The 11,473-nt window shown below is 36.0% G+C and overlaps 1 protein-coding gene across 1 annotated transcript; it reads left to right on the top strand.

The window, feature by feature from the left end:
- The first annotated feature begins 2,282 nt into the window (after window positions 1-2,282).
- On the top strand, window positions 2,283-11,240 carry LOC128652039 (chymotrypsin-like elastase family member 1). The gene is made up of 8 exons (XM_053704994.1): window positions 2,283-2,353; window positions 3,052-3,140; window positions 5,205-5,305; window positions 5,504-5,629; window positions 5,791-5,927; window positions 6,923-7,068; window positions 10,723-10,872; window positions 11,094-11,240. Exons 1-8 carry the CDS (start codon window positions 2,311-2,313, stop codon window positions 11,103-11,105), a joined length of 804 nt encoding a protein of 267 aa, XP_053560969.1. The 5' UTR covers window positions 2,283-2,310; the 3' UTR covers window positions 11,106-11,240.
- Window positions 11,241-11,473: the final 233 nt, after the last annotated feature.

Below are 11,473 nucleotides of genomic sequence, written 5' to 3'. Positions count from 1 at the left end.
AACCCTAACATAGCTACAATGTAATTATTAATTATATTGTAGCTATCTTAGGGTTTATGTTATAGGTAAGTATTTAGATTTAAATAGGAATATTTTAGTTTATAAATTAATTAGATTAATTTAATATAAATATAGTTAGGGGTGTTAGGGTTAGATAGAGTTAATATAGTTAATATAAATACTATAGTAACTATATTAACCCTAATATAATTAGGGTTAATATAGTTAATATATATATAATGTAATAACTATATTAACTATAATATACTTAGGGTTAATATAGATAATATAGCTGGCGGCGGGGTAGGTAAATTAAATTAGGGGTTAATCATTTTAATAGAGATGGCGGCGGTGTAAGGGGCTTACATTAGGGGTTAATAATTTTAATATAGATGGCGGCGGTGTTAGGGGCTCACTTTAGGGGGTTATAGATATAATATAGCTGGCGGCGGGGTACGGGAGCGGCGGTTTAGGGGTTAATAACTTTATTAGGTTGCGGCGGGGTAAAAGAGCGGCGGTTTAGGGGTTAATAGCTTTTTTATTGTTAGGCTAGTGAGGGGGGATAGCGGATAGAGGGTTAGACAGTGCGGGCTATGTTAGGGAGGCGTGTTAGACAGTGCGGGCTATGTTAGGGAGGCGTGTTAGACAGTGCGGGCTATGTTAGGGAGGCGTGTTAGACAGTGCGGGCTATGTTAGGGAGGCGTGTTAGACAGTGCGGGCTATGTTAGGGAGGCGTGTTAGACAGTGCGGGTGTTTTAAACTTTAGTCAGGTTTTATAGGCGCCGGCAGATTCTAACGTGCCGCAAGTCACTGGCGACGCCAGAAATTTGTACTTACGCAGATTTCTGGACATCGCTGGTTTGTCAGACTTACGGCACGTTAGCATCTGACGGCGACTTATATGGGATGGCTCGAGTTGCGAGCTGAAACTGCGGGCGACGCCGGTCTCCTCGCTTGCGCCGCAAACTGCGATCTATATCGGATCGCGCCCCAACAATGCAATAACTGTGGAATTCTTTTTTTGAGTAACATAGGGTGGGGTTTTTTGGGGTTTTTTTTTTTCTTTCTCCTTCTCTCCCTCCCTTACTATGGAACTATGACATTGGACCAGCCAAGCTAAATGTGATGTTTGTTTTTGTTAGAAGGTTTTATAATGTTGTTGAGTAATTTTCTCTTTTATGTATAAAAAAAAAAGGAAAATGAGAGATACATATACTTAGGCAGACAGATAATTTTACACACACATCAAATTAACATAAGGCTATGTTGCTCACAAGCAGGGAAATTCTAACTGGAATATGTGTAATGACTATTTGTTAATTATAAGATGAAATGTGATGTAATAAGTCTTATTTGATTAATGCCTGTACTATTTGAAATGTGTCTCTTATAATAAAAATATATTTGAAAAAAAAAAACAATAAGTGCTGTTCCTCTGCCCGCCAAATTGCTCAATTGATTGACAGATGACGAATCTGTAATCCACTAATCATTGTTTCTGCCCCAAGGCGTGGCGTGTGTGCAAAGGGGCTGAAGGTTCAAAATCACATTAAATGTGTATATAATTAAAATGTGATGATCATCTTGTTCATTAAATGTTTATATTAGTTATAGAATTATGCAAAATTATATGAAATTGTTAATTGCACACACCAATTTACTTCTGTTATCAAATTTGCTTTGTTCTTTTAGTATCCTTTATTGAATAGCATACCTAGGTAGGCTCAGGAGCAGTAATACACTACTGGGATCTAGCTGGTGATTTGTGGCTGCACATATATGCCTCTTGTCATTATAAGTGCATTGCTGCTTCTTCAACAAAGGATACCAAGAGAATTAAGCACATTTTATAACAAGTAAATTTGAAAGTTATTTACAATTGTATGTTCTAGCTGAATCATGAGAGCTTAATTTTGACTTTGGTGTCCCTTTAAATAAATAGTGTCAATCTATATTGTTTCATGATGTTGTATATTAAACCCATACTGTATGATTACGTTGCATGAATACAACTTATCAGGTAAAACTGAGTAGTAAAAACTTATGATAAGAGATGGATTCTTTAACACACACACAGATTGCATCATGGTTTACAAACGATCTATAATTATAACAAATTGAAAACTATGACCAGATGTCTTTTTTCCAATTCCATTTTCCACTTATTGCACTGTACCTTTGGCAACATTCCCATTATTTCCTGATATGGATAGCTGTTTTTCTCTATTTATCACTTGGGTATAAAAAGGTGATGTAGCAGGAGGTTCTTACAGTAACATTTCCTGCTGGCATTTTACCTGTAACTGGCTCATGATGCTAAGGTTCTTTGTTTTTGCTGCTCTGATCCTATGTGGTAAGTTTTAATATGTACTAATATTAATAAGCAGAATTGTTAAAGAAGGATACATATATATGATACACTATTATATATGACATATTTTTATATATGTATATATATATATATATATATATGTGTGTGCATGTGTGTAATTGGTATAGTTATACAGTTTTAATAAAGCTGTATTTACCTTTCTACCAGTGATCCAAATAGTGTGTGCAAGCAACTTATGTTCATTGTGTAAAGGGTATGAGGCAAAATGGTTCTGTCCTATGCTATAGAATATTAAGCAAAGTTCTACAGTAAAAGACAGGTAAAAATGCTCTGAATACCCTAATTTTTTTAGCAGCAAACTAATACAGAAATAGTTGACCTACAACTGCTTCCAATAAAAAAAATAAATTCTTAAGATTAAAATAAGTTGAATAGGCTGAAGTAATTCAGTTAAAAGAATACTGTAATAAAAAAAAAATCAATTAGCCTAAAAAGCACCATTTAAATGTGCTGAGATTTTGATTGAAAAAAATGGGATTCAGTTTTAAGAGACATCCACACTAAATATATCCAGTGGCAGTGCATAATACACCCATGCAAAATAAGTTGACAATATACAAAGTAAAAGTTAACACACTATCAGTTTATTTTGGCTATAGTACGTTTTGCCTTTTTAGAGATACCTCATGTTTACAGGTTTCCCTTTTTTCCCCCTAAAGGGCAGAGTTTTGAAGCTCTTAGTTTCCTTGAAAACAATGGCCGTGTGGTAGGCGGAACAGACTCAGCCAAGAATGCCTGGCCATGGCAGGTTGGTAAAAGACTTAATAAACAAAAGTTAACCAATAACCAGGACAGGTTTACAGTGCAAAAATATGCAACAAAATTTGACTGAAGAATACATTGCAACCTTTAGTTTGTTCTATTTGTATCCTAAGCATTTTACACTTTGGTTATTGCATAAAAAATATTACAATAACTTCTTATGACTTTTTTTTAAAATATATATACCGGTATATAGTTTCATGATAAGCATTTGCCTTGCAAAGACACTGATGTTATGATGAATATGGATGAGGAGTAATATATTTGCAATTGATAGTAATATAGTAATATAATAAATATGTATTTAATTAGAACACTTTGAGTACCCAGTTATAATAGTTTTCTTCAGATGTCTAGATTCCTATTCCTGGTGGTCATCACTTGTAACATCCCTTATAACAGCTTGATATTTGATGTCAAATTACAATACAGAGTTGTTAATTTGTGAAAGTGATCTAAATATTGCTTCCTGCAGTTTAAAGGGACACTAAACCCAAACATTTTCTTTCATGATTCAAGTAGAGAATACAATTTTAAACAATATTCAAATTTACTTCTATTTTCTAATTTGCTTCATTCTTTAGATATGCTTTGTTGAAGAAATAGCAATGCACATGGATGAGCCAATCACACGAGGCATCTATGTGCAGCAACCAATCAGCAGCTACTGAGCCTATCTAGATATGCTTTTCAGCAATGTATATCAAGAGAATGAAGCAAATTAGATAATAGAAGTAAATTAAAAAGTTGTTTAAAATTGCATGCTCTATCTAAATCATGAAAGAAAAAATATGGGTTTCATGTTCCTTTAATGGTTCCTTTAAGACAGATGTAGTGACTTCCTGTGAGGTCAGTCTGATAGCTTTGTTTGTTTTTAAAATACATTGGTACCAGTGTTATGCCTATATTATACAGAATCCTTCTCACCATCTAGGCTGTCCTGTTCCAAAAAACCTTAACCATGACGCCCATAATATTAACCCCTACAATACCTTGTTAAACTAAATGTAGCCACCAATAAGCCAGCTCTATTCAGGGCGCTGAACCTAAAATGTACCGGCTCCTAAGCTTTACATTCCTTCTTTTCAAATAAAGATAGCAAGAGGACAGAAAAAATTTGATAATAGGAGTAAATTAGAATGTTGCCTAAAATTAAATGTTCTATCTGAATCATGAAAGAAAAAAATCTAGGTTTAGTGTCCCTTTAAAGTAAGGAACACTCAGCACATACGGGACACCCTCCTAATGCATTGATTTTCAAAGAATGTACAGAAACTTAAAACAAAATATGCATATAATTAGTACAAATGATACATTGTGCATAAGGGTTGCCACCCGTCCCTTAAAATACAGAACACTTATAAGTTACACATGTTGCAGGGTGTGCAGGGAGTAATATGAATAGTGCTGCCCAGAAACACAATACATGGTCCTCCCTGCACACCCTGCAGCATGTATAACTCTTAAGTGTTTAGGAAAACATGGCTGATGTGGCAACCCTATACAGTGCATATAATAAGCATAACCATAAAACAGAGGAAGTTACCGAAAATGAGAGATGCAGTGAGACTCCTAATTACTAAACATGACCGGTTCCAATAGAAAACAGACAAAATTACATTTTTAGATGTTGGTGATTATCTTTTAATGATATTTATTGTATGAACTGAATGAATCCTCTATATGTGCTTAATGTTAAATTTCAGACTTCAGCATGCCCTAATATTAGTCTATAAATTCCTAAATGGCCAATAGCCTGATTGAGAAAAGCTTATTAAACATGTCCTTTCTATTGGAATCAGAACCATAGGGGATTTTGTTTATGTGTAAGGCATTTTAGTAAACAATTATTTCACATATAGATAATTCCGACTCCACCTATTAACAGGATTGTCATAGTCAAAAGTAAAAATCTGGTAGCAAAAATGTTATATATTTACTACAACTGCATAAGCTCAGTCATATATAATTCACAGCTTTAACTTCTGCCATTCATATTAACACAATTACAGACTTCTAATATAAATAATGTTTCTTTTTCCTGAACTAGGTGTCTCTCCAGTATCTCTCTGGAGGCAACTGGTACCACACTTGTGGGGGTTCCCTGATCCGCTCAAACTGGGTGCTGACAGCTGCCCACTGTGTAGACTGGTAAACTGGATTTCTAAGCCTTTAATTCAATGCTAGAATTAGCTCTATGCTGTAAAACACTTTTAGAATTATGACTTATACTTGTTGCCTTTGTATTTGTCATAAACAGTTACTATGATTTGTAAAGTCTAGGTTCCCTTGGATTATGTTATTCTAATTCAGAATTAATTTTATTTCTCTTGTCTGTTTGGTGTATAGGGTAGCTTCCTTCCGTGTGGTATTGGGAGAGCACAACCTCAGCTTGAATGACGGTACCGAGCAAGTCATCCCAGTACAGCAAATCATTATAAACAACAGATGGAACACCAACAATGTTGCCGGAGGGTAACAAATTACAATTTTGCCTTGCTACTTTATAGTTACTTTTCGACCAGTGTCTATACTAATTTTCTAAACAAAATGAATGCATGTCCATTGCCGTTATTCCGTTATTTTATAGTATGGAATACTATTCTAGGACTACAATATCTCTCTCTGCTCTTCAGTTTTGATATCGCAGTTCTGCGTCTAGAATCCGATGCTGTCCTGAACGGAAATGTGCAGCTGGCTACACTGCCCAATGATGGAGATATCCTCCCAAACAATAACCCTTGCACTGTTTCTGGATGGGGCAGGACTTACAGTAAGTTTTAGGTGGAATATAGACAATTTTGGAGTATTATGTCCCTTTAATGTTCCTTTATCCTGTGTTTATCACAGGGTAATTTATTCCTTTCCATATAAGAAATACATCACAAAGGGCAAGATTTCGAGTGGCGCACAAATGTTTTTGCATAAGCGATAAGGGGTTTATCGCGGGGGCTTTCGCAAAACGGACTTCCCGCTGGTATTACAAGTTAAAAGTAAACGTGATTGCGCTCAAGCTAATGATTACTGCGACTTCAGAGCTCTGCATTCACATACATGGCCATATACCATATACCTTTGAACCCTATTTTATATTAATATTTATGTAGCAGTGTATTTAGTGTATTTATTTTGTGTTTGGTGCAACTTTATTCAAATCACTTCACCTTTCGCAAGGTCACGACTGTACTCTTGCATTTGCGTTTACTTTTTAACTTGTAATACAAATTCTATTTCCATCGCGCTCAAAAAGCGGGAAAAAACTATTGCTTGCACGCAAAAGTTAGAGCGCCATTTGTAATCTAGCCCTAAATTAATGCTGCTTTTATTAGCTATCTGAGGGTCCCTTATAATGGAACTTATAAATCTACCAACTACAACACTTGTTCCTATATTACATGAGTGCCAGTATTATTTAAATATCATTAATAGTAACAGCAATTGTAATAAAGATCTTTCATGCTGTCTTACAGCAATAAATCATAATCACTACAAACCTGGCCTTCAATCTGCAACCCTTTATGTGTGAGTCTCATTCACACTTTTCAGCTAGTCTATTTATTTTATTTGAGGATGATATTATTTGTCAATGCCTGTCAGTCCAAGCCTTGTAAAATTTGGCAAGAATGTATATTATGTTTTACCTATTCACTAGATTCATATTGCAAAAGGTTTACAAAAATATACACTGCTTGACAGTCCACCAGACACAATATATAGATAGAAGTACATGCTTCCTTCCGCTTAACACTAACATTTCCTTTTTTGTAGCTGGTGGACCTCTTCCCTCTACCCTTCAGCAAGCACCTCTGCCTGTGGTTGACCATGAAACCTGCTCTAGCAGCTCCTATTGGGGCAGAACAGTAAAGACCACCATGGTTTGTGCTGGTGGTGATGGAATCCATGCTGGATGCAATGTAAGATAACATGATAATTATAGCAACACAAATGCGGCACTTACTGTTTACCATCCAATTTATATAGATTAAGTATGTTCCCTACTGGTATCCTCTTAGCAAACACCATCCAACAATAATAGGATAGATGTTGAGTTTCAGTAAAGTTGGACAGGTCAATGAGATTCAAAAAAGAGATGAAGTCCCAAGTCTTCCCAATATATTAAAGGGACATTAAACACTACATACAATTTATAATTTATATGTATATACACATATTAACAAATAAATATATATTTATATAAGCATATACATATATATTTACTGGGAACACACAGTCCCCATAGAATGCAATGTAAAGGCACTTTTCAATGACGTTTTTTTTTCTAACACCCCACAATCGCCAACTTTAGCCCCCAAAAACTGCTGTGCAGTTTCCTTTTTTTTTAAAAAAAAACAAACGCTACATTAAAAAAAAAAAAAAACAAGAAAAGAAAAGAAAACTAACACTTAAAGGGACATGCCAGCCACATTTTTTCTTTTATGATTTAGAAAGAGAATGCAATTTTAAACATCTTTCTAATTTACTTATATTATCTAATTTGTTTTATTCTCTTGATATTCTTTGATGAAAAGCATATCTAGATATGCTCACTAGCTGCTGATTGGTTGCTGCACATAGAAGCATTGTGTGATTGGCTCACCATGTGCATTGCTTTTTTTTCAACTAAGGATATTTAAAAAAATAAGCAAAATAAATAATGGAAGTGAATTGTAATGTTGTTTAAATTTCTATTCTCTATCTGAATCATGAAAGAAAATTTTTGGGTTTAGTGGCCCTTTAAGTTTGGGGGAATTTGGGGCACAATTATAAAATTAACCAGAGATCTGATCTCTGGTTAAATTAATAAGTGCTAATTGCTACCGCGAGCTTGCAGTAGCAATTACCAGCCACTTGGCTGGTTACTCATTGCGCTCCTGCAAACGGGCGCAATAAATTAGCTCTCTACTTGTAATCTAGCCCTTAGTGTTTAGTGCCCCTTTAATAAAGAGATAGCATATAGAAAGCTAAAATTAACAATAAGACACAAAATCATGAATCATAGCTGTAGAGGCTCAAAAACACTCAAGCAACCTCTTTCACCAAAATTAAAAATTCCATAAATAATCCTAATCATATTCTAAATTCCCTACCTATAATGTCAACCACTAAACTAAATATGAGTTGGAGAATTTTTAGAGCATTCTTTTTTTGGTAATAGGGATAAGTGAATACTTTGTCCCATTCATTCAAAATAATGGTTGCCTGGATTTGTGAATTCTAAAGGATTGTTGAATGCCTGCTGAATGGGAGTTACTAAAGATATCAGTGCTTGACAGATAGTGTAGAATCAAAGCATGTATATATTTATAAAGTCATCTTTATTATAAACCAGTGTGAAGACTGTGGAGAAAGTTTGCATTTCTGCTGCATGGAGCAGGTTAAAGTGAATGCTTTAATAATTTCCTTCTTCAGCATTGGTCATGCAGCCCTCACTAAACTGGGTAATTATACCTCAGTGGCATGGGATTATAAGGAAAGAAGGAAAATTGTGTTACATGAAGGTGCTGTGTGGCACGGCAGAGATAAAAATGGGAAATCACAGAATAATCCTAATATCTGATGAGTGCTTTGCGATCTATTGGTACCACTTTACCCAAAGTATACCTGTATTACACCATACTTGCCTTCATGTATATTATTATTATTTATTTATAAAGCACCAAGAGATTCCACAGCGCTGTTCATGGTTACAAAGATAAAAGTACAACAGTGATACCATACAATACACCACACAAAATTTAACAAACAAATACAGGGGGAATTGAGGGCCCTATTCCCATGGGAACTTACAATCTATATGGGTAGGAGGGTGAAAAACAGAAGATGAGGACTGCAAAGGTGAGAATGTTAGTACAGAGTTAGATAAGGGAAATTATTAGGTAAGTGTAATTCATTTGTTACTGATTTGGGTGATAGGCTTCCCTGAACTAAAAGGTCTTTAGGGAGCATTTAAAGGAGGAGAAGTTAGGGGAAAGTCTGGCAGCTCTAGGAAAAGCGTTCCAGAGGGTTGGTGCCGCACGAGAGACATCCTGCAGTCTAGCATGGGAGGAGGTGATGGTAGAAAATGCAAGGAGTATTTCATTGTTGGATCTTAGGGGGCGGGCTGGAGTATATTTGTTGATGAGTGAGGACAGGTGGGGGGGCAGCATTGGTAAGGGCTTTGTAGGTCAGGGTGAATTTAATTCTACTGTGAATGGGGAGCCAGTGAAGGGACTCACAGAGAGGTGCAGAAAGATAGAGAGCGCCGGAAGAGGTGGATTAGCCTAGCAGAGGCATTTAGGATTGATTGAAGGGGGGAGAGGCAGGAGAGAGGAAGGCCAGTTAGTAGGTTATTACGGTAGTCAAGTTGGGAAATTATCAGGGAGTGGATTAGCTGTTTAGTAGTTTAAGCACTGAGAAATGGAGGAATTGTAGAGATATTGTGTAGGTGGTTGCGACAGGATGAAGAGAGCAATTGGATGTGGGGCTATGAAGGACAGATTGGAGTCAAGTGTAGCTTCAAGTGGACTTGGGGTGATGGGAAGATAGTGGTGTCGCCAACAGTGATAGAAAAGTTAGAAACCGGAGTAGAATTAGTAGTCTTGGACATGTTGATTTTTAGGTGGTGAGAGGCCATCCAAAAAGAAATGCCAGGTAGGCAATCGCTGATGTGAGAAGGGACAGAAGGGGAGAGAGCAGGGGTGGATAGGTAGATCTGAGTGTCATCAGCATAGAGGTGATAGTTGAATCCATAGCTATTGCTAAGTTTACCCAGTGAAGTATAAATAGAGAAGAGTAGAGGACCCAGAAAAGAGCCTTGAGGTACTCCAACAGACAGAGGCAATGAAGAAGAGGAGTCGCCAGCAAATGAAACAGAAAAGGACCTATTAGAGATAAGAGTGGATCCAGGAGAGTGCAGTGTCACAGAGCCAAAGAGAGCTGAGAGTCTGTAGGAGATGGGGGTGGTCAACGGTGTCAAAGGCAGAGAGGTCAAGTAAGAGTTGTGGCCATTGTTTTTAGCAGAAAGAAGATATTAGTAACCTTGGTGAGGGCAGTCTCAGTTGAGTGTTGGGGACAGAAGCCAGATTGCAGGGGGTCAAGCAATGAGTTGGAGTACAGGTATATGCCTAATCACTGAATAAAACAAGCATAAATGTTACTTTATTTAATTCAAATAATGGGGCAGATTACAAGTGGCTAGCCCTAACTGCGCTCAAAGTTCAATTTTAATGCGGTCGGGTTAGTACGCAAGCATATAAGTCCGATGCACAGTAACGTCAGGACTTTAGATATCGCGGACGCGTTTACTTCTTCTCCCATAGACTTCAATTTAGTGTGCTGTTCAAAAAACTTTTGTTTTGTTTGCGCTCAAGTGCAACCATTTGCGTTCAATTTGTAATAGGCACTTATACAAGACCTTCGCTAACATTGGCGTGCCACTTGTAATTGAGCCCAATATATTTTAAATCTTAGAATGAATAACCCTACCAAATTATCTATATGAACTGACAGTTTCCTTTTAAACTGTTGTTGATGTCTATATACATTATGTTTATTTCTTTGCACCTAATTATTTGTGTTTTGCCTTCTAGGGCGATTCTGGCGGCCCCCTAAACTGTGAGGTTAATGGGGCATTCCAAGTACACGGTGTGACCAGTTTTGTATCTGGCTATGGCTGCAACACTTACCTCAAACCAACAGTATTCACTAGGGTTTCGGCCTACATCTCCTGGATTAATGACGTGAGTTAATAATCTGGGTAGCAGATAATAATAATTGAGGTCCATGTCATAAAGATATATTTTCTTAGAATTCCTTTGTTTTGTGATCAATCTAGCAAGCCTATACATTTTCCAGTTACTTGAGCTAACTTAATCACTCTGTTTGATTTTTTTTATTAATATGTACTAAAATGTTATATATGGTTAAGATTTACTGTCAATATCCTTTTGCTCTTTTTCAGAATATCTACTAAACAACATCCCAGATTTTGAATTTTCCACATGCACACTTAAGATCTTTACAACACTGAATATGATGCCTGTAAAACCTGAATTCTCTTTCTTTGAGGCAAATATAAATGAATAAAGAGATTATGCTTACTAAATATCATCTTTGTGTCAGATGTTCATATATTCACTTTACTGATTAGAAGTAAAACTGATAGAATACTATATAAATTATATCACATAACTTTTTTTATTTTTATTTTTTCACACTCGAAAAACTCTGAATTGTCCTATGGAATAAGATTGCTGTCAAAAAGGCAAGCATGTGTGATTCTGTATATAAATTGTGAGTGACATACAAATACAAATATGAATTTAAAAAGAAAAAATTTGG

The sequence above is a fragment of the Bombina bombina genome, chromosome 3 (assembly GCF_027579735.1).
Source record: "Bombina bombina isolate aBomBom1 chromosome 3, aBomBom1.pri, whole genome shotgun sequence".
Taxonomy (NCBI): Eukaryota; Metazoa; Chordata; class Amphibia; order Anura; family Bombinatoridae; genus Bombina; species Bombina bombina.
Note: the sequence above shows the minus strand (reverse complement) of the source record. Positions and strands in the feature narration are given on the sequence as shown.

Coding starts and splice junctions, on each gene's coding strand:
- LOC128652039 (XM_053704994.1), top strand. CDS start 2,311: ATGATGCTAAGGTTCTTTGTTTTTGCTGCTCTGATCCTATGTG. Junction 5,630..5,790: donor ACCAACAATGTTGCCGGAGG/GTAACAAATTAC, acceptor TCTGCTCTTCAG/TTTTGATATCGCAGTTCTGC. Junction 7,069..10,722: donor GAATCCATGCTGGATGCAAT/GTAAGATAACAT, acceptor TTTGCCTTCTAG/GGCGATTCTGGCGGCCCCCT.